General features: G+C 40.5%; 2 protein-coding genes and 1 long non-coding RNA gene across 14 annotated transcripts; 2 read left to right on the top strand and 1 right to left on the bottom strand.

Annotated features, from left to right (window-relative positions):
* The first annotated feature begins 26 nt into the window (after positions 1-26).
* Positions 27-8,037, top strand: LOC139820841 (angiotensin-converting enzyme). 3 transcript variants are annotated; one of them, XM_071791415.1, is made up of 14 exons: positions 27-877; positions 3,540-3,749; positions 3,841-4,005; positions 4,079-4,160; positions 4,252-4,392; positions 4,477-4,659; positions 4,983-5,077; positions 5,174-5,325; positions 5,425-5,552; positions 5,644-5,890; positions 5,980-6,069; positions 6,145-6,252; positions 6,378-6,944; positions 7,300-8,037. In XM_071791415.1, exons 2-14 carry the CDS (start codon positions 3,549-3,551, stop codon positions 7,301-7,303), a joined length of 2,163 nt encoding a protein of 720 aa, XP_071647516.1. In that variant the 5' UTR covers positions 27-877; positions 3,540-3,548; the 3' UTR covers positions 7,304-8,037. The 3 variants fall into 3 exon arrangements, with proteins under 3 accessions (XP_071647516.1, XP_071647515.1, XP_071647514.1); XM_071791414.1 differs by adding an exon at positions 2,301-2,468 and having other exon boundaries at positions 6,378-8,037; XM_071791413.1 differs by having other exon boundaries at positions 6,378-8,037.
* Positions 8,038-8,301: 264 nt separating this feature from the next.
* On the bottom strand, positions 8,302-10,894 carry LOC139820847 (uncharacterized). 2 transcript variants are annotated; one of them, XR_011734119.1, is made up of 3 exons: positions 10,755-10,894; positions 9,946-10,256; positions 8,302-9,853 (listed from the first exon to the last, which is right to left on the bottom strand). It is a non-coding gene; the product is annotated as an uncharacterized lncRNA (long non-coding RNA). The 2 variants fall into 2 exon arrangements; XR_011734120.1 differs by having other exon boundaries at positions 10,650-10,783.
* Positions 10,726-22,779, top strand: LOC139820840 (uncharacterized). Of its 9 annotated transcripts, none has more exons than XM_071791411.1 (14): positions 10,726-10,867; positions 11,030-11,093; positions 15,541-15,700; positions 15,793-16,006; positions 16,296-16,391; positions 16,786-17,023; positions 17,170-17,474; positions 17,579-19,214; positions 19,324-19,613; positions 19,711-19,792; positions 19,871-20,213; positions 20,357-20,597; positions 20,657-21,519; positions 21,769-22,779. In XM_071791411.1, exons 3-14 carry the CDS (start codon positions 15,573-15,575, stop codon positions 21,938-21,940), a joined length of 4,608 nt encoding a protein of 1,535 aa, XP_071647512.1. In that variant the 5' UTR covers positions 10,726-10,867; positions 11,030-11,093; positions 15,541-15,572; the 3' UTR covers positions 21,941-22,779. The 9 variants fall into 9 exon arrangements, with proteins under 9 accessions (XP_071647512.1, XP_071647513.1, XP_071647510.1 ...); XM_071791405.1 differs by lacking the exons at positions 10,726-10,867; positions 11,030-11,093 and adding exons at positions 11,871-12,593; positions 13,493-14,087; XM_071791406.1 differs by lacking the exons at positions 10,726-10,867; positions 11,030-11,093 and adding exons at positions 11,871-12,593; positions 13,477-14,087.
* The last annotated feature ends 23 nt before the right edge of the window (positions 22,780-22,802 follow it).

Genomic DNA, 22,802 nt, shown 5'->3' with positions numbered 1-22,802 from the left:
ATATATTCGAGTGGCGCGACCAAGAACGGTGGGGCTGCGTGAGGCGGCGCGGCGTATCGAGCTTCGAGCAGTTCGAGCCATACCCATACCCCGGACCCCGGTTACGTTGTTTACGATCAGTTACGAGTTTATTACTCATTACGGGTCGCAGCGAGTGACGAGCCGGACCGCGGGGCGCGCGCGGACAAGAGTGTCGAGAGTGCCAGAGAGTGCGTCAGTGCACGTCGCAGCAGGTGATCGACTGACGACAGTGACCACTAGGAGCAACGCAGAACGCAGGTAGACGGACAGGCAGGGCAGGTAGGCAGGCTGAGGCTACCGAGTACCGGGGCGGCCCGAGTCCGAGATACGCCTCGTCATGCACTGACGTTGGACATAGTGGCGTGATGCGAAGGAATTCCGATCGATCGCGGTCGGACTACTCGGACAGCCGGACTCTTGGACTTGGCAGGCAGTCAGTCAGTCAGTCACACGACAGACGTGCGTCGCGCGACTGCCAGCAGTCAACAGTGTCACCGGTCAGCGTCTGAGCAAGTGAGCAGTGAGCATCAGAGCACGGACGTTTCGATAACGCGGCACCCACGGTCACACACCGCCGCGCCGGCCTATTGAACGCCACGAGCCACGAGTCCGTCGATCAGTGGACCCTCCTCCTTGAGCCTACTAATCACTCGACGTACTTTGACCAGCGTGAGACAATCCCGCGGTCCCGTGCATTCTCGCTTGTCGGACTGACGATCGCTCGGTTCATTCTTCATTCTCTTGACCGACGACTCGTTGCCTACATTCTGCCCGCAGCCCGTTTCTGTTTGTTGTTCGGAGCGAACGAACGAACTAAAACGCGGGAGTCGAGCGCGACGACGCTCGACTATAAAAGGTAAATACTCGGTCTATATTAGCATTTTCTATATTTTTCTTCCCACCTTTTCTCATTCTTGCCTCGAAATCTGAATCTTCGCGAACTCTTTCATTTCAACGCGAAGCACAAAGAAATACAAGGACTATTGCGAAACGAAAACATCTGATTAAGTATCTCAGTTTGCTTTCCTCTTCGTGCGGAAATACCTTTTTTTTTTTTTTTTTTTTTTCAAGTATATTTGATCAACGCGTGAATATTCAATCAGGTAGCTGTTGACGTGTATTTGCATTCATTGCAATTTAATTGTCGCACCATCCTACGAGAGATAAATAATCACTACGCACTTTTTGCGTGTGTTTACACCTATATTGTTTTGATTTTCGACACGTATCCTTGTAAAAAGTGTTTACGTTTAGGACCTACGTTGTGAAATATTTCAAAGACATACTTCGGAACGTGATTTGTCCTAATGCGCGACGAGAGCTGCTGATTGTGATTATAAACATGAAAGTTATTTTGGCATCCCACTACAACTAACGTAATTTATAAATGGAAATTTGAGTTTGCCAACAAAACAGGAAGAGGACAAACGTGAAGCGTAATTTTATTTCCTCTCATTTACAGTTTATAATTTTTTTTTTCCCAGATGTTTGCATTTATAAATGCAAAAGAGAAAGAAGTTTAAAGAGAGAAGTCTTTTGAATTATTCAGAAAAAGAACTCGTGCTAAAAGGTCGTCTGAAAAGTTTTTCCGTCTGAGAAAATTGAATATTCTTCCAGACGACTTTACAATATCTTTTCGTATTTTCCGTTGGCCTTCTGCGCGCGCGCGCGTGCGTGCGTGCGTGCATGCGTGCAGGAACCGGTTTCTTTTCGTTTCTCTTCAACGTTCGCGATTACGTTCATGTCATACAGACGGGAAATGTCCATGTCCTAGTCCTAAGTAGCTGGACAGAAAAATCATCGTCGCGATCGATCGCGCGTGTTTTCTCGCGGTCGACTACGGAAAGTACGGAACGGAGTATACGGACGATTCTTGGACCGCGTCGCGTGTCGCGTTCGGCGTTCGGCGTTACCCTCGCGAGAGAGCGTGGCCAAGACAAAAATATATCTCACGATCGGGGTAATACGACGAATCAAGCATGCGCGTGATGATATACGATAAATTTCACTCACTCTCTCTCTTTAAACCACATTCAGGACGTTGTCCGTTGTCTCGTAGTCTCGTTGGCTCGACCACAACTTTCCGCTATGTAAGCTCCTTGCTTCCGACTGGAGATTGACTCGACCAAGAGAATATCTAAATCGCGTAGTATCTGAATTCTCTTTCTCTCTATTTATTATTTCCGTTAGCTTTCGAAATATTTACAAAGTTGCCTTGTTTACTTAATGCTGTTACATTTCTTGCAATTTAACAGCACTACTAAATTGAAATGTTACAGTTTTAGAGTTTCTACTTGTGTCAAAGCACGTATGAACACGTTCTTGCATCGACTTTTCCCAATACGCTTCTCAAGATTTCGCAACAGATACGTGCAACTAAATTGTTTCGTTTACCGCAAGCTTGATGTCAAGAATCAGCATTCATTCCGCGTGACCGCAACAATTTGGTATTATATTATGAAATAACTGTTACATCCACACATTAGCAACGCTCCACCACAAGCAACTCGTTGTTACATAATAATTTTAAATAAATCTGTCATTTTAACATAGAAGTAATAATAATAATATCCTGTGTAATCTATTATCTCTCTCCCCCTCCCTTCCTCTCTTCCTCCCTTTCCCCTTTTTTGCAAAGACCAGCTTATCTTTATTACAAACTAACGGATTATCGAGTATCATCTGACTCATCGCTAATTTATCTCTCATCAAAGTTTCTTTTGTAATACCGTTTAATGTAATTCAATGACATTTATTTTAATATGACATTTAATATAAATCTATTAGAGTTTCGCAACCATCAACTTTGCAAAACACAATTATGTAATTTATTTAAATCCCTTTTGAATATATTTCCTTCGTTTAATGATTGCTTTTATCTAAAAAAAAGTTTTGAAAAAATTCATCATAGATCTCTTTAACGTTTTACTTTTCGTAGAATTAGAATTTACGCGCATCGAACGAGTCATCGTGACCAATAGCAGGGCAGATGACTAACTCGCTTGCCGCGATATTACAGCACACCTGGCTATAATTGCTTCCAAGTTCTCTAAGGCCCGTATTCTGAACGCTCTTTTATCGATAAATACGCGCATTGATTTCTAAAATTCTATAGTATATGTGACGTAAACTATATGCGCTAGATGCGCGCATTTATCGATAAAAATGTGTTCGGAATATGGGCCTAAATCGCTAATACATCTCATTCTCCATGATCACTAAAGCGAGTTCGATGATAGGATACATCTCAATATATACCCAAGCACGATAACGTAGCGTTTTTCCTGTATTTAATTTAGAAAGAAGTAACGTTCTTGAAAATAAATTTTTTTGACGGATAGAGACACGATTTTTACATATACGCTATTTATTATGTCAAATATATTCTTGATAATAATACTTTTATTCAACAAGTCGATGCTACATTCTTGCATCCCTGCGTTCCTGCTACAACTTGTACTGTGCTCAATTCAGAATTTGAAATATTAAATAAAAACGCAAACATATTTTATTTGCAGACTAAAGAGATGTTATCGAAATGGAGTTGGATCGCTTTTAATCTTATTGTCTATGTAACCACTGCCCCACGCAAAGAAACTCTCCAGGAGGACGAAGCTAAAGCTTTCTTCGAACTAATCGAGTTGGATTATGAAGATGTATGTTACAACATTGCCAATGTTCAGTGGTCATTTATCGTGTCACCTTCCGATAAAACATTATCGACATGGGTAAATATATTTAAATTGTTGCTTAATACACACAATAAAGACTTGCTATCCTATGAGATGAAACGGAGGTATGTGTTTCGCTATATTCTAGGAAATACAGCAATATAATTATACGGAATTTACAAAAACGCAGAAAAGCGAGGTAATCAATAAAATTAAGAATACAAAAGAACAGCTGAAACCATCTCTTCAATATAAATATGACGTGATTGAGAAACCTGGCGACACGTTGCTAAAAGATGAAGATTGGAAGAAGGTAAGAAGCTTTTTCGGATTCCAATTAATAGTCTGAGACTTTAAATTATATTGCAATTATATTTTACATACAGCTTATACATTTCGCTGGCGTCGTGGAATTGCAACGATCAATTATTAGTCACGTGAATAAGTCGCAAAACTATTCACGGGAAGGTATATTTTTATTAATTACATTGCGATAAAGATTCAGTACATTTTATAAACTACATGATACAACTATTGGCTCGTAATCATATGATTTTAGGTGTGGAATATTTACTCTCTCATAGTGGAAAACTAGAAGATAAGCAAGCTGCTTGGAACGCTTGGTATCGCCAATTTGTACCGTTAGTGACAAATTATTCAAACAATTTGCCACTCCTCGATGAAGCCGCAAAACAAAATGGTCAATATAAATGAAAACATATTACGTAGATAATAAGGGTGTACATTTTAAACTTTGAATTAACATTCAAATATTCAATTATAGGGATGGAAAATGTTAAGGAATATTGGGAAATGCTGTCAGGATATTCGGATGGATATGATAAAATACACAGTGAATGGAGTCGGATCAATAATCTTCATAAAAAGATTGTAAAATTTATCAGTACAAACTTGGCTCGAAAGTATGATATTACTATAAATGATACACTTCCAGCTTATTTACTCGGTAAGATAGCAACAATATAGAACAATGAATTGAATTTGCTGTTAACATGTTCCATTTGAGCGTAGTAACATAAAATTTGAAATCTTATCTTTTAAAGTAGTCTTTAGTACTGAAAGATTTGTCATGGGATAAATATAAAAACAGATCTTCCATAAATTTGGAGATTAAATCGCTGTTAAGTTTTTGTTTTTATGTAAAAGATTGCGTAAAAAATTGCGTACGCAATTTTGATATAAGAGCGAATAATTGATAATTTTTTTAAAACTTATTTTTATAATTTACCTGCACTCTGCAACTTGAATTTGTATTGTTTCATTCGAAAGGTAGCTTACAAGGACACGACTGGACGGATATATCATCAGACGCATTACCCTACTCAGAATTAATTTATGATCTCAAAAGAAATCTCTGGAGAAAGGTAGAGATTGCTGTTTTGTGCTTATGCTAAAACTTACAATCACTAGATTACAATCACACTTTTGTAATACCTGAAATTTTCTATTATATTATATAGAAATACGTGGGAAAATCTTTGTACAAGACTGCATCCAATTTGGGTTCAATATTGTTGAAACAAGTTCCACAAGCGGGATTTTGGGATAAGAGCGAATTTAACCAACAATGCCCGTCCAGATTGTTGAACTTTTGTCGTGAGGGTACAATGAGGCATGTATATCGAAATCTACAATTTCGAACATTTATCGTCTGCCTAGTTATTTATATTTTTTTAATAGCGCTTTGCTAAATTGAGAAATATTATTTTAGAGTTTCTACTTGTTCCAAAGCCACAATGAGCAATTTCTTGACAGCGCATGAAAACGTTGGGAAAGTATTATTTAATCAAATGACTGTAGAAAACACTCCTGTTCTCGATACAGTTAACAGGTACTCAGGTAAGCAAGTATTGGATTTATTAAAGATACGCGTCAATTGTCCGTAAAATGTTGAAAGAGCTCGCCACATAAAAAATATTTGGTCTTACAGGATTAGAAGAAGGTATATCGACACTATTTGGGATACTATCGGCAAGTCCTGCGTGGCTCAATCATACTCATTTAATGAACGGTAGTAAGGATAATGAGCAACGAATGATCGTGTCTTTAATGATAACCGCTCTGAATGTACTCCCACGATTAGCATATTATTACTCCGCCGATTTATGGAGATTAAATGCGATTGAAGAGAATATTACAGATCCGGCAGATTTGATAGCATCATGGTGGAAGTACAGGTATTATAATACTTAGAGATTATTAGAAATTCATATAGTTTATATAACTATAATATTTAAAGTTTTAATTATGTATTATATAACCCAAGGCAAGAGTACGAAGGTATCTCCTCTCTTAATATGGATAATCCTACTTTCATGGACGATAGTTATATTGTTAGAAATAAACCATATCTTCCGTAAGTATACTAATGTATTGAAATATACAACTATCTTATCTATCAACGATAATTAAAAATGTTCTATCAATGCAGCAAAATTCTTGGCACAATGCTATCTTTTCAATTATATGAATATAATATGGATTCAACCGAAGTCAGATACAATGATATTGACGGAAAGTTAATAAACGGCAATATAATGTAAGTTGGTATAACATAAAGATAATAATACATATATGCATACACGTTCTGTGCAGAAATGCATTTCTGTGAAGAACGTGCTCTTGATAAACCTTTATTAATTGTTCTATGACTAATATGTATAGAAAAATGATTCAACATAGTGGAGCACGCGAGTGGCAAGATGTCCTGAATAACTTCGTTGACATAGACGATATATCTGCGGATGCGCTTGTTCTGTATTTTACACCGTTGGAAGAATTCATCGAAGAAAACGAAGACGATTTCGAGTATAAGTCTGGAGCGACGGCGGATAAAGAACTTGAAGAATTGGAGAAACATATTTTGCGAGAGATCAATACTCCTACTACAACGCCTCCGACAGCTATTACAACAAAAGCGACGTCGTACAAGATAATAAGTAACGCGAAAAACATGCAATCAAAGGTAGACAAATCTTTAGAATCGAAATCGTCCATATATATAAAAGAAGATAAAAACAATCCTGGGTTGAACTCACCAACACAAGTTTCTTTCAACAAATCATCATCGTCGATGCCCGATGTTTTGAACGGTACAGAGAATAACACACCAAAGATTAGTACTAGTAAAGCGGTATGGGCTATAAGCGCAATTCTTATCGCGATAGTAGTCATTTGTATCATTGCGATTTTCGGAAGACGAAGATGTCGTAAAACGCCAAAAAATAGACGGTACGTTTAATAGTATAAATTTTTGTTACTAAATATATTTATTTCTCGCATTTAGGCGTTAAGAGAATTTAATCATGTAACTTATTATCGCAACAATACCTCTCATTTAAGGGAGTCATTTTCTAATCGCTCTTTGGAGTATTCGACATCGTGCATTCCTTAGTAATGTTCCTTGTAGGCTACGTCCACTTTTTTCGGACATCACTAACGATCACGTAGCTCAATCACATTTGCCTTGTATTTCTACCTCCAAATCTTACCTAGGAATGAGCTTTTAGCTGCTCCTTTGATATGTAAAGTCTTTTGATAATAGACTTATCTCTCGATCGATTCATATATTATCCTATCATTCTAGGTAATTACAACAATTTATACGAGTAGTATTGGGCACAAAGGATCCTAAACGAATAAAATGCGATTGCAATTTTTTATATACCTATCGTATAATAATATTCATGTATATATAAAAAATATGGTTATATTGTATATTGTATACATACATATATGTATATGTATATGTATAAGTTTTCTGATTTGTAATGCCAAATCTATACCTCAATGACTGGTTTATCGCTCCCGTCATATTACGATGATAGCACAATTAAGAAAGTTATATATAAGTGTTGTACATAATCGATAGTTACAAATGACATTTAAGAAAAGAGAATATAGGTAATTAAGAGGTTATAGAGCTTATACATAATGATAATCATTATGCAAGGTTTAATATTTCAGCGTACTTAGCATAAGTAGATTATTTTTCTACAAATATTGTAGTATCGTCAAGTATTGTGCTTGTGCGTCGTTTACATATCATTGTGAAAAATTTATATTTTTTTATAAAGATATCTCATATACTTATCTGTCTTGACACATCTGTTCAATAGAACCATAAAATATTCCATAGTTAAAAAATCGATAATCAATGCGATTGTGCCAAAGAAATCGCGCGGTTTTGCGTATAATTTCTTAAAAGTGTATATACAGACTGTAGGAACTGTAAGAGAACAGTAGAGGTATAGCGTGAAACATACTGTATCCATTAATTAAATAAACATTTCATCATCAAAATAAAATGATAATTTTACCTTTACTTCGTGTCTAAGTTAAATGAATATTCTCTCAACTTTTAATATATATATATATATATACATACAATTATATATTTATCAGAAATCAATAACGGTTTAACAACTCTAATATGATTGATCTGATGATTCTGCTGAATCAAAAGTGGAACAAACTATTCAGTTAAGTCAACCCTCAATATTTTAATATTATCGCGAATTCGCGAATATTTCAGATTAAAGAGTGTTTTTTGTTGATTGGGATAAAATAATGTTTTCGGTGCATCTGATCTGGTCGATAGTAAATAATTTATTAATAATAATAATGATGTGTGTGTTAAATCAAGGAGAAAAGATCTCGATAAATAACAAGTTATTTTACGCCAAGCTTAAACTTAATATTTATTCCATGACGTTTCGATTCGCGACGTCGATATCTTTGTCGTTACGTTCTTTCGATGATGCGAATGATGCGCGATATCCGCGGTGAGAGGAATATATAATTGAGCATTCGCAATTATATCGCTATTATTCCCGGACTCGGATATATATGAGTGGAAGAAAATCCAGCTTATTAATTCTGGATGGACAATTAATTGTCTTTACGTTCGTACTTTTGTAGATGCCGAGGTGAAGGAGGAGACAGGAGGAGAACTTGGACTACCTCGACCACTTCGAGATGGAAGGTGGAACGAGGGTGGAAAGAGGGATCATCCCCTTTTCGCAGAGGCATGCGCGTTTGCAGTTGCACGAGGGTTGTCGCGACCAGGGAGGGGTTCTGACTTCGATTCCAGTTTCCAGTGACTCAGAATATACATTTACGAAAGTGTGTGTCTCGCCTTGAGATTCGATAATCGGCAAATAACGCGCGACGTTGTCGTTGGTCGCGAATTCGTGATTTAACGAAAGGGCCAACGAGGACCCTCGCCGCGATGTCCTAATGTACGCTTCGGTTGTGCGAGCGGCACGGCCATCAGCTGCTTCCCTCGTCATCGTCATGAACGTGAGTCGTGAGTACCTATGCCCTATGCTAGTCGCTTCTGATATCGACTGGCTTTGGCCGCGCGGCGACGCGACGCGAGCGTTCTTGGGCCGCTGGGCGTTACTGCGTTCTTTCTCGCGTCTTTTTCGCCCGAGATCGCCGCGAGATTCGAGTTTTCGCATATCTTTCTCTCCCTCTCTGGCTATCATGAGAATCATCGAGATGTACGTCATTGACCTCGAAAGTCCTCTGTAAAATCGATGAGGAGATACTCTTTAAACCGGTGCCGTGCGGCGCGGTGGAGGAGCTTCCCCCCCGTGTGATTGTACCTCGGAGAAACTGCGACGCATCGAGCAAATGTGCATCGAAAACTTTTTGCGATACATCATTCACAGTGTTCACACCTTCACACATACGGAAATATCAGCACGGATTCACAATCAGTTCCCGTGTTCCCGTTAGTAGTTGAGCTGAGTTGAGCTTCGACTGCTTCGACTGTTTTGCTGTACTATAAATAATGTATCGATTTCTTTGCAGACGATTCTAAATTCGAGAACTCGTGATCCATTCACTCGCACGGATTTTAATTTTATATGTTATATAACGCGATCGCATTAATAATAACTGCTGTATAAATTATAATTTTATTCCTTCTGCCTAATATTTTTATTTCTAATTATAAGTTATGCGCTTGAATCTTGCTATTTCTAACGACTGCAAAATCATTATATTTTATACCTTCCTTCATTTCTGATTCGAACAAAAACAAAAACAAATACAAGTACAAGTTCTCTTAAGTTTCGTCAGATATCTCGACCCCTCATCTCATAAAAAATGCATTCTCTAAAATTTCAGTTTCTCTGAAAAAAAAAATATATATATATCAGTTTGAAAGGACACAATAATTCTTGCTCTTTCGAAGATTTTAATCTTACGCGGTTTGAATTTATACCTCCCTTTCGCCGGATTTCCTCTTATCCTGTCACGATCGAGGAGAGACGAATGTCCATTATTATGCTAATAAGCTATAATTAATCCCGAGCATTCCGAAGCCGAAATCCATGCAACGTCTAGGCCGATCGCGATCGCAGCATGTAAAAATATCGGAATCGGCCCTACAGAGCGGGAGTTCCGATTTATAAATGCCAAAATCGAGATGAAAATCGCCTCTCACACCGCGCTTCCAGGCAGCGCGCAGTGGCAGCGGCAGCTATTGACCATCCGCAGCTGAAGGCTTCGACGCAACGACGACTAAAGCCATACCTGAAATTTTAACAATTAAATTAGTTTACAGTAGAAAACATTCAATTTATACATATATCGCGTTCTCTGGATTTCGAAAAGAGTCGACTAAATTTGATCGGCGCCCCTAGCGAAACGTTGTCGATCGTGGACGACTGCACCGTTAAGCGTTACGTCTCGTGCCTCTTTGTAAATTTCTGTCGTGTAGAAAGAAGTATACGTTCATCGTATTAATAACATAATAGTTATTAATACGATAGACAGGAGCAAGTTGCGATATTACGTCGTAACAACGTCATTGACAACTTGACTAGAATTTTCACGTGGCCGGTGATCGGTGCGCGTGCCGCATGCAAGTAGGGAAGGAGAGACGAGAGACGTACATACATCTTATACATATTGTTAGCTTAGCACCTTCAATCCCTACGTTCCATTGTCTTTACTTGCAGCGTCATCATTAACGTCATTCACGCGGCTAACGTACCGGATGGAATTATGGAAGCTTGTGACGTAAAGTACCTTGCAGGCCGCGTACCGTTGAGTCGTTGAGCCAAGTCGTCTGAAAGCGAAAACGACCGTCGTATCCGAGAACCCACAGCTTGGATTCTGTCACAATTCGGCAAACATTGCAGGTTTGCACTTTTTTCCGCATCGCATTATTCGCAACTTGATATTTCTCTCTATTACTTATATAATGTTTTCATTGAATAATTAAAGCGCGAGGACCGAGGACAAACGTATCTTAGCTGATGATCTTGTGGCGAACGTGAGATAAACAAATGACATATTTTCAGGTCAAGTTATTAACGCGGACATTGTCTGACTGTCTGTGGCTGTGTGGCGACGGAACGTGAATTGGTAAGTCGGACCCTCTTATTTATCAGCAGACGTCAACAGATTTGCGTGTTTACGCGTGACGCGTGACGCGTGCGGCGGCGTCACGATAAAAAAGGAAGCTGCGGATGCGCGAAACTTAATCTGCAAGTATCATCGGCATTACGTTGTTTACGTGTGTTGACATACGTAAATTGACCATTTACGTGGCGATTCTCGAATCGATGACGTGCGCATTTTTGCGGTATGAAAACAAAACAATTTAAAATTTGCTAAAGATACAAATGCTGGAGATTTTTTGGAGCTGGTGTCTCGCAAATTTTATTTCAAATTTTTACGTAATCCGTGTAAGAGGAGGTCTTCCTACGCCTTACGTTTATTACGCCACGTCGACGCCGCATCTTGCAGGAAAACGTGGATTTCAACAAGAGCTCAGAGCTGACTCACTTGAGACCAAAATTTAAATCGCTTCCTCGATACCGAGGTCGAACGAGGCTTTCGAATCGCGTCATTGCGTCTCAGTGCGTGTCGTTCCGTCGTTCCTCCCCGCAGATCCGGAGTAAGTACATGTTAAACGCGATGTCGCGTGCAGGCCGTGCAGCAGTCATTCCTACGAGATCGAGAACATGCTAGTTTTTTAATTCAAGATTAAAACTCGCCAGTAATTTCCGCCAACTTTTTCCAATGATTTTTCATGAATAGCCTAAAGTCCCTTTTTTCTATTCTCGCGATTAAGGCCGATAAAAACCTTATTGTCGGCTAAGCTTGTCTCCGCTTCGAAGTTTTCGATTTTGCATATACGTGTTCGCCCGTCGCCGCGGCGAACGGGTCGGAGGTCGGAGGTCGGAGGTCGGAGCATCGATCGGTATTTTTCGAGAGCAGATGCTGTCGCTGAAGCGTTTGCCGCGAGTCACGGCACGCCACGAACGAACTTACAGATCCGCGCTTGCACGAAGCCGAGCCCTCGCACGTCGCAATTTTCGCGAGCAGGGGCTCTGCTCCGTAGTCCGTTCTCTCTGCATCTCGTCTGTTTCTCTCTCACTCTCATTCACTCTGCTTCTGCCTGTTCTGCCCCCGTATATACGAGAGGCGGTGCGAGCATTTATTAATAGAGATTAGAGTCCGGCGTCGTGTGGTGCCGTGTGCAAACGCCCTCCCGCGAGATACGGGACGCGGGACGCGGGACACGCGAGAGAGAGCATGAGAGAACAGTCTGACTCAGGGCCCGTCGCGGAAAAATAATCTTGGCCGATCTTCGGCGGTGAAAAAAAGTGGTCGATCGTGTCCGCTGGCGCCGGGCGCGGTTTGTTTGACCGACGATTGGCGAAAAGAGTGCCGCGTCGAATCGAGACTCTTCCGTCTTCCGAGTTGTTCCGATCGGCCGATCGACCGGATAAACGAAAAGGGTCTTCGTCCTTCGGAAGTAGGGTGTTTCTCTTTGTGCGCGCGCGAATGACGTTTCACGGCGATCGGGCGGGTGCGTTGTTCAGTTTCCAAGCGAGATTTTATCTTGTTTCTTATTTGGTACGACTACTTGAACTACTTGATCTTAGGAGAAAACGAATGACGAATGACGAATGACCAAGTGTCCAAGGAGCTTAGAGCCTAGAAGATATCTCCAAAATCGAAATAATTTAGACATCTTGCTTTCAAAACAGAATTTGAAACAGAACGCGGCGCGGGCGTGTTACTTTGAATCAACGTTGTTGTGTGTTTACATCATTAGAAATTACTAATTGGCGAATACGGTTGAACGCAGCAAAACTCATCGCGAGGTCGTTCCCAACTACCGATCGATTAGTTAATTAGTATAACTGGAACTTGCCGTTCGAGCCCGAGTTCTCTCTGCGTAATCTCGCTCAATCTTGCTAACAGTTATAGATTCGGAATTGCCAATTTGCCAGACGGACGTTATACAGAACGTTCCAGTAGATCTTTAAAGAAATGTGTTCAACGAATCTATCCGGCTTTATAATTATGGACTTTGATAATAATAACATTCGTAAAGAACGTTTTGTGATTATCAAATAAGTCCAATGGGCTCGAAGGGTTCGATACAAATACCTGAAAATATATAATCTTTAACTTTAACGGATTATCGCTTTCATAATCTACGATTATTCTCAGACTTGACGTAATTGACGTGTTACATCATATATTTCTATGAGACCGCAAAAATTTAAATCTTCTAAATCAGCTTTATTTAAGTCGCAGTTTCTTACTCCGGCTGCGATATTTGGGAGCGTAGGTGGACGGAAATTTTGTGACAGCCACGCTGCCATGCAAACCGGCAAACTCCAACTACCTATAGCCTATGCCTATATAGTTAACGATGTAGTTAATAATCTTAAATGGTATCTCGCTAAGCTCTAAGCTGCGAGGATATTAGCGGATACTGATATTTCAGATGAATTATTTCGCAGTGCGTCTTTTCTCGCTTCGCGCGCCCAACGTCGACGATGTCGATCGCCTCTCGGTATAGTCTCGATCCCTCTCAGGACGCAAAGTGATTAAGAAGCTTCCTACAGAATCGAGAATTGGAAAAAAAAACGCATCTCAGGTCAAGTGTCGCGCTAAAAAAACGTAGAGGACTTATCGCTGCGCTTGGAAATCGTGCGAACGAACGATTATCTCGCTATCGCGGACTTTATCGTGATATCGTCGCTGCACTTGGACCCTTGGACGTGGTGACGGAAACGCTATTATGATATAGCGAACGGCCGGAAGCCGGGAGCGCGAATCTAACTCGTCGTACTCGTCGACGAATGATGTTAGTGTTGCTGCTGTGCATCGTCATGAAGATAGCCGAGATCTCCGTGGGCCGGACGAGTCCCAGTCCCACGGCGCGGCCGCCGCCGCCGCCGCCACCACCCACTTGCGACAGGCGATGTAGGCGATGCAGGCGGTGCGACCGATATAGCTCGTATAGCCGATACAGCCGATGCAGGAACCCGTCGCCCAAGCGTAGGCAGCGTCGACAATCCTATGGCGATGATTATAGATGCATCTCGCGAAAACGTAAGGATGCGAAACGCTCCGTCGCCGTCGCCGTCGCCGTCGCTCCCTGCCGCATCGCACTGCATCGACGCCCGTCGGCCGTCGGCGTTTGGGTACCCCAGTCCCCAGTCCCCACCTAGCTCGTATCAAATCCATTTGATTCAGGCGTGTCGGCCAATTTTAAATAATTCCGCGTTTGTAAAACAGCGATACACTATTTTTCTTTTATTGTAGAGGAAATAACTCTATAGGATATATATGTAAAAAATAAAAACAAATATATTCCTATACTTATTCGCGCGAGCAGATGAAATTTTATCCCTCTAAAATGGGCAATTTTTTTATTCATATACGACATATACACGTCTCTCCAACAATCATGCTTATACGTAGAATATTTTATATGCGAAGAGCGTGTAACGTTATCCGATAACGCGCGCGCGTGCAGAATGTAGATTTATTGCATACTCGTGATACTCGTAAAAAAATTTTTGGCGGCCGAAAAAAGATGCGATATGTCAAGAGACAGCTGTAACCTATCTGTTCCTGTTCTCGTTCGCTGTTACTTTTTCGTAATACCTAAATTCAGAATTTCTATTCACCCGCTGGGCGCCTGGGGCCTGGGCCTGGGCTCCTCCCCTCTCCCGATTCTCCTAATCGACCTAATCGGTATCTGGATAATTGACGTTTCCCTTATCTCGCGTCAAGTGCAGAGAACGCGGGAAGGTGCAGGATGCACTGCTAGAACGACGAGCAGACGAGCAGAGCATACACGCTGGTCGCGGACATCTCGTGTCAACTGTCAAGTACTATACTACATAGAACGCGCGATCATAACCCAAAAATCCAATAACGGCAATAACCGTGATTGTAAATGTGACGGTCTATTATCTATGTCGAGAAGGAAGACGGGAACGGCGGGATCCCGTGGTGGGTACGCGAGCGCGAGATCGTTCGTTCCAAGTTGACAGAGAGAGGTTAGACTGGTTAGAGAAAGAGGGAGATGCGCCGAGGTGCGCTTCGCGGGACGCGACTGACGCGAGACTAGGGTTACGACGGGTTACGAAACTGCGATGCGCGAATCGTATTTTTCCACGACTTTTATGACGCGAACTAATGAATCGTCCAGGCGGTCCAGGTCGAGTCCTCCTACGGACGTGGACGCAGACGCGGACGCCTTGGCGAGCTCGCGTCCTTCTGCCAATGCCGCTGAAAGCTACCTCCGTAAGGACCGTAAGTCGTTTCGCAAACGCACCGTGCCTCTCACGAATGCTCGGTTGCTCGGATCCTGCCGCTTCTTCGATCACGATCGATTCAACGTACTTTACGTAGGAAGCGAAAGGAAGCTGCGTTACGCACGCACTTACTCGGATCGGAGTACATACCTTTCGTTACGACATTTGTCTTTCCACTCGATTATGTAAACACATATTTTTCTTGCTGTACGCGTACGATGACCCAGTTTCTTCTTCAGTCGCAGGCGTCGCAGGAGAAGGCGTAACAGGAATGGAAGAACCGCAAACTCCAGGATCGGATTGCAATTCTAACCCGGCGACGGATTCTATCCAGCAGGATCTCGTTGGCTCCGAGTTTGTTCAAGACAATGTTGAATATCAATGGTTTATCGATTATGGGTAAGTGCGTGCGTCAGCACATCTCGGCCTATTTCGACGTTCGACAATATTATTGCAAGGTATTGTACCCTGACGCATATCCTTACTTCTAGATATAGAGATGGAGGACTACATATCCATCCCAGTGTTCTTTCGTCGCTTTCCGCATCCTATTCTCCCAAGGATCTGGGTTATTATGACGACCTTGCTCGTAACTTGGACGCTAATCTGGCGGAGATTGACATGGAGAGCTTTCGTACGGCGGACATTCACACCCTCCTTACGGCTTTGCCTGTCATGTGCACGGAACCAGTTCAACATTCCGAAGTAAAGGCTCGATACGGCATAAATTTAATTAACTCCTATTATTGCAAATTCATCATCTAAGCCGAATGTAAACTGACAGATGCCAAATATGCCAAATGTGTATCAGGAAAGTTGTTTAAAATGATCATTCATCAGTTTCACATTTACGTCATCGCGACGTTACTTTACATGGCAGTTTACACGAAGCTTTAAATTCAAATGGGAATCCGGTTTTGCGCACTTTCGCGTTTTATTTTAAAATTTTTTATGTAACATTCTAAGTCTGGTGTATGTTCCATTATCGTCACAGTTTAACTATCAAAGGGAACAGTATGCCAGTATATCTGGATCTGTCATGGAAAAGCTTGACATCGGTTCCTCCATCAGCCCTCATACCAGTAGCCAGGTATGACAACGGCTGGAAGCACAATCCAGTCAATCCCACGTGCTATAAACAGTGTTCCCCATACATTTGATATTCAACCCATCTTACTAACAATCTTACGTCCGCTTTTTGTATTTTTGCATGGATACCAACGTATTATAATATTAAGTTTTATTAATATTAATTAAATGAAATTTTATTATTTTAATAAGAGTTAATACCTCTCGTTAATACCTGAAATACATAATCCTATTTAGTATCTAGTTAATTGAAATCTTGACTAGTGCTACATAGATGTGGATTATATATATATATATATATATATATATATATATATATATATATATATATATATAAAACAAGTAGTATTATAGTCTTGCAATTTATGTTACCAATCGCATATTACTATTTAAAGGGAGAAGATTCCGCATGTTCCACCGCTGATACAATATCCATATGCAAGTCGTCGTTGCTATTTTCTCCAGTAAAAGAGACACCAATGCTACCACCGGGTGGCAGCTACAGCGTAGATTCACTCGACTGCGAAGATATGTTACTCACCTGTCAAACGAATAATAAAAACAATTATACTATCGCTTTTGAGGGCAGCATGACTATGTATTCGGATGGCTCTCAAGATTTTGAAAATCATGGTAATGTATAGCCCACATGTAGAGATAGACTAATACGTCAAATCAGTTTCAAATGTTTACTAATAATTGAAAATACGTTGCCTTTTAAACGTTGTCTACTGTATTTTCTTCGTTTCTTTTAATTGCTCAACTCACGTTATTTTTAGATAAACACAAGACTTATGAATCACCAGATGTATTTTACGATAAGCCGAAAGACATGAAAGCTATGCTGGATTTATCAATGGCATGTTCAGACTCAAAGATATATACGACGTGGAGTAATCTGAAACATTCCTCTATGAATAAAGTAATAACTCGTCATCCTTCCGGTAACAATAACACGATACCAGATATCTCACAGTGTGCTGCTAATCTGACGCTCGGTGGGATGAATAAACGGAGCCAAAGCTTACCGGATCTCTCTCGCGTTCGTGAATTCCAGCATACTAATATACCTCTTAATTTTAGTGTAAGTGTAGATACAGATAAATGTAGATAAATTTACTTATGCGAACTTGTAATGAACGTACTTTGCGTGATTTTATGATATAAATTTTATATATCTGTTGACAGGTTGATTCCGCCGAATCAAGCAACCATATGCAGCGGTTGCATAGTTCTGGATCCGCGATGAGTCGTTCGACAAATGCGGAAAGTTCCGACAACGGGGAAAATGCTGGTACAAAGAAGCTGCAAAATTTAAGTCTCGTCAGACTGTTCATGAAGCAAAAGAGCATGAGCGTGGAGGGAATGAGTCTTACTTTGGATCAGTCGGATTCCGTTAGCGACAACAGTGGCTGGCCCACTAGCAACAGTGGTAGCGACAGCGCGACCAACACCAACACTCAGATACAACGGCAAAATGGTCAAGATAACATTTGTGACCGTCGCGTGCTCGAAAACGATTTCTCTATAAATTGGATCAAGCGCGATGTGACTGATAATCGTGACGTGGAAAATCAGAGAGACAGCTTGAATGTTTTTAAGTGTGCGATACGAAACGAAGATGATAAAGTCGAAATGGCGTCATCCGCATCGGTGGAAGAACTTTCGGAGAGTACGTCCAAGTCGGACTGCGCGATCGATCAACGGAGCTTCGATATCAACAATCCCTTCGAGCAGAAGAACGGTTGGGCCGCCGGCTTAACGGAAAAGAAACACCCGATCTTTCGAACAACCGGAATACAAGCAAATGCAGAAATGGAGGACAACGCGGTTCAAACTTCCTTAATTTTTACCGCGCTGAAGGAGAAACATGGTCCTCTCCTGCAAGAAACGACAGTTAACAAAAAGCCTGTCTACGTTGTGTATCCTAATTATACGTTGCCCGACCTGTCGTTTCTTAAAGTTAAGGATGCCAATATGGATAATATCGCGTTGAAACCGCACACATTTGACAGAAATGGACAGAAGATGGAATGGAAACGTACCGTTCGTTCGGGTAGACCATTTTCGTGTAACGATATCGACGCTCTACGACAACGCGGATTCGCGCACATAAAGGATTGGGAGTCGCTAACGTTCCTTCTGCCGTATGAATACAAAAAGATTTTGCACGATGTACCGGAAGTATCGAGATACATTAATATCAATGAGGAAGTTAAGCGGCCCTTGTTCTGCCTGTCCCCGCCGATGCGTCATAAGACGCGACCGATCAGCGAAATTATACCGAACAATACTTCGTCAACAAGCAGCACCGCGACGCAACCATCTTCCGGGTATAGAGGCTCGTCGACGATTTTAACTGATTCCTCGACGAATCAGCAGCCACTGTCGAACAATGCGATCAATCCGTTGTATTTATATCGTTATGACAGTATTAGTTCGGAGGCCAGTTTAGTGAATAACGACAAGAAAATGCACAGACTCAATCAAACGAGGCAAGCCTATCCGTCTCTCCCAAAGCGATCCGTATCGTTACCGCAAGGCGAAGGTGAATCTGATTTTAATAATGGCAGAGTACCGCCGCGACCACCGTTGCCGAGGAGCATTTTGCGAAAGAACAAGGTTCTCGCGAGTAAACGATACAGCATGTTTGAGATGGGAGACGTGGGCGAACAATCGGAAGAACAGTCTGTGGAAATAAACAAGAGAATGTCCTTGCAAGAACCGTACTATATGAATAATGATTTGCAGTTATTATGTCGCGAAAGAACGATCGATTCGGAGAAGGACGTCGATGAGACAGAAGCGGAGAGATATCTTAAAGGTAAGGATGAATCATTTGACATTTATTTATTCAGATTTTTATTACGAATTGCTTTTGATTGTCGAGACATATATATCGTTTAATATGCTTGATAATATAATTATTGTAGAAAAATTAAATGATATTACGAATAACGCGAATGTGGAATCGGAAACTTCTCAACACAGTGACGATGACATCAAGCAATTAGAAGAATATTTGAAACGTAGCGCAATCTCGTCGCAAAGTAGCGACGGAGATATCGACAATGCTGAAGTTAAAGTGAGATCATACGTAAGAAAATTTTTAGCTTTAAAAATGAACAAAGATCCACTCATTAGAAATATTGATATGGGAGAATCGCAAAGAAAAACCGTCAGTTTTGCCGTGCAGCAAAGAAAAAAGCATCTGGACGCCAAGGTAAACCACTATATTAATTTTAGCACGAGTGGATTTCTGATTCTTCATATACTTGCTCCGTTGTAGCGTACATGTAAGAATATTTCCTCATTTTCAGCTAAATAATCTGAATGTCGTCGTAAATGAACAAAGCTACGAGGCGGCTGAGGATAGATTAGTAGAACTGGAAGAGAAAAAAAGTATGCGCGTTTTATTCATTATCTGACATTATCAAGTAAAAATATCTCGAAATCCTTAATGTGGTGTACTCTTTCCAGAAATGGTGTTGTCTGTAAATAGAGCGGTGGATCTTTTATTAAAGTATTGGAACGCCGACTCCAATCATAGTCGTCCCAATTATAATGAAAGAAACGAGTGTGCGCAAATCTGTCTGAGTAATTTATGCCCAGCTTTATACGCTATTATGTCGGATGGCTTGAAACCCCATTTGAATTCCACCTTTGGACCAATTACTAATAGCGTTTGGCAGGTCGTCGAAGCTAGTTCTCAACAAGGACCCCTTACGAAGACATTAAATGAATTAGTGCAGAGAATTAATGGCGAAGATGTTATTACAGAGGGAATGTTGAAGTTCCATGCATTTGTATTCGGCTTGCTAAAGTAAGAATCGCTAGTCTTTCTGTACATGTATATGTCCTGAAATTATCATGTATTCCATTTATATTTCTTATGTATAATATCTCCGATTTTTATTCTTTTATCGAATTGATTATATAATTAATTCCTATTCTGTTCTTTTCTAGCCTAAGAGCTCTGGATGCATGGTTTGCGTATTTATGTACACGTGAATCAATTTTACGGAAACATTACAATAACAATAGCTTATTTGTCGCGGCTTTAGCTAATGCCAATGTCCGAGAAATTGTCGATTCATTATTATACATCCTAAATCCGCTTGCATTCTGTCCATTTCACTTGGATCTTCTCTATCAGTATCGTCAATTGCAAAATAGCTTTGGGAATATGAATAATCATACTATGAATGTAAGTAAACCTATATATATATTTATATCATTGCGTACGTTCATTCGACGATTTTGTAGGCTATGAGCTTCAGAAACACTGATCTGACTATGAAAGACCTCGAGAGTGAAGAAACGCAATCCTGCGGAATGGTTCCCAGCCCGAAAAAGACACGACCAAGATCTTGCATCGCTTACAACATGGATGATAAATGCAGCATCGTGCATAAAGGGGACCTTCAGAATGCAAAGAAACGTTTCAGTGCCATAAATCCGAAGGCGTTTTATGCGTTGGACAAATTAACTTCCGAAGATTCCGAAGATTATACAGACAGCTTGGAACATTCCCCACTAAATAAGAAAGCAAACAAGCAGCCACAATCTAAATTTTTTAACCCTGATATTAAACCGAGTGACGACGATGGTCTTCCTGCTGAAACAAAATTCAAAAAACTGCAGGAAAAATGGGAATTGATGATTGGTAAGGAAGGTAGTAAGGTTCAACCCGCCGTAATAACTCCTTCCTCGCCGGTTCGAACATTCGGAGTGTTAGGGAAATCAAAAATACCTAGATTGCTCACATCACCAGTGAAGCAGTCTAATGTTGCGGTGAATATCGCCGGGAAATCATCAAAATCACCCATATCAGGAATCTCTTCGGGGTTAAAGAAACCTGCTAGCCTTCCTACAACAAAGACAACCCTAAAGAAATCTACGGATACGAAAGCGAGAGATGTGACGCGTCGTACCAGCCGCGTCGATCAGGATACTCTAGGTGTGACGCGAACTCACACTGCACGCCCGAGTTCCTTACCATATAAATCGCACGGAGTAACGTCGAACGACAAGAATCTAATATCACCTCACAGACGAGCCGTTTCGACCTCTCTACCGCGACCTGTTACCACCGTTTCGAGGACACCAGTTTCGAAACATCCACACAAGTAAGTACGGATAGTTCACGAGCATGTACTATTTTTTAGAATCTATTACCTTTTTTTTCGATTTTTATATTGGTTGCAATATATTATTTATTTACACGAGCTACATTACAAATGAAATAATGTAACTTTTGTTTATTAACGCTACGCTTTTCTACCTTTATTACCGTTCTGCTTTGTACTTTAGCTCTTTTCTTTCTTTCTTTCTTCCTTTAGATTTATACGATAACGGTTCGCGCGTCTCGATTGCAGAGAAGTCCGTACTCTCACTCATAGGATACCGTCGGACACCGGTCACCTTTCATTCGCGGAGGGGGACAAACTGAAAGTAATATTAGAAGTGGATAATAAGTGGTTATTGTGCGCAAAAGGTGATCGAAGAGGTTTGGTACCACGATCATGTGTACGCAGTGTTCAAACTTAGCCCCTCTTCTCGAGGACCCTTCACGATCGCAATTATAACCGTGGTCACACCCAGCAGCCGTAACTGTAATCTCACCCTCGGAAGCGGAACGAAGATAACAAGTGAGAATTGCTGAGAGAGGACGAGCTGAAAAGTGCAAATTACCTGAATACCCCAGGACGATATAATAAGTGATGTACAGTGTATTAAAATTGTTTTTAAGCCGTACGATATAATACACATTATCACGCGCTTGTATAGTCACTTTTAATCGAAGCTTAATCGCGAATACTTTTATTTCTATCGAAATGCGACAGTAGTATTATCGCTAGCGGCGCCATCGAAGATATAGAGATATATCACCTAGTCATAAGCTTTTTTTAGACGACATTATATTTATTTAGATTCATTTATTTTAGAGCGATGTACAAATGTGGGGATAACGATTCGATATATCCTTGACGAGTAAAAAGCCGAAAACAGTGTGTACTGATCTACACATATTATGAATGTGTGTGTGTAACTGTGATCCTAGTAAATAGGTGATTAAGTTTATTAATGCGAACGCGCGGTGTATATTTCGTTCTGATGTTTAATACTGTGACTTTGTAATTTATTTGTGTCTATACTTTTTGCATCGCGTATCAGTGCGATTCTTCTTTGTGATTTTATTTAAGCCATTCACGGTATGCACCTTTGCGATGGCGGCGATCACATTTTTTACATGCTTCATGTATTTCCTGATACATATATATAAATATAAATTATATATATATATATATATATGTTAAGATATATATATATATATATATATATATATGATATATGATATAATCAAATAAAGTCTGTTGTGAATTATATTTAACAATGTACGTAGTTTATC

Source organism: Temnothorax longispinosus, chromosome 10 (assembly GCF_030848805.1).
Source record: "Temnothorax longispinosus isolate EJ_2023e chromosome 10, Tlon_JGU_v1, whole genome shotgun sequence".
In the NCBI taxonomy this organism is placed as follows: Eukaryota; Metazoa; Arthropoda; class Insecta; order Hymenoptera; family Formicidae; genus Temnothorax; species Temnothorax longispinosus.
This window is presented reverse-complemented; position numbering and strand designations above follow the sequence as displayed.

Excerpts from the sequence above, each read along its gene's own strand:
- LOC139820841 (XM_071791413.1), top strand. The coding sequence starts at position 3,549 with ATGTTATCGAAATGGAGTTGGATCGCTTTTAATCTTATTGTCTATGTA. Across the intron at positions 4,161-4,251 it reads GCAAAACTATTCACGGGAAG|GTGTGGAATATTTACTCTCT; the intron begins GTATATTTTTAT and ends ATATGATTTTAG. Across the intron at positions 6,253-6,377 it reads TTAATAAACGGCAATATAAT|AAAAATGATTCAACATAGTG; the intron begins GTAAGTTGGTAT and ends TAATATGTATAG.
- LOC139820840 (XM_071791405.1), top strand. The coding sequence starts at position 13,835 with ATGATGTTAGTGTTGCTGCTGTGCATCGTCATGAAGATAGCCGAGATC. Across the intron at positions 17,024-17,169 it reads TCAAGATTTTGAAAATCATG|ATAAACACAAGACTTATGAA; the intron begins GTAATGTATAGC and ends CGTTATTTTTAG. Across the intron at positions 19,215-19,323 it reads AGCGGAGAGATATCTTAAAG|AAAAATTAAATGATATTACG; the intron begins GTAAGGATGAAT and ends TAATTATTGTAG.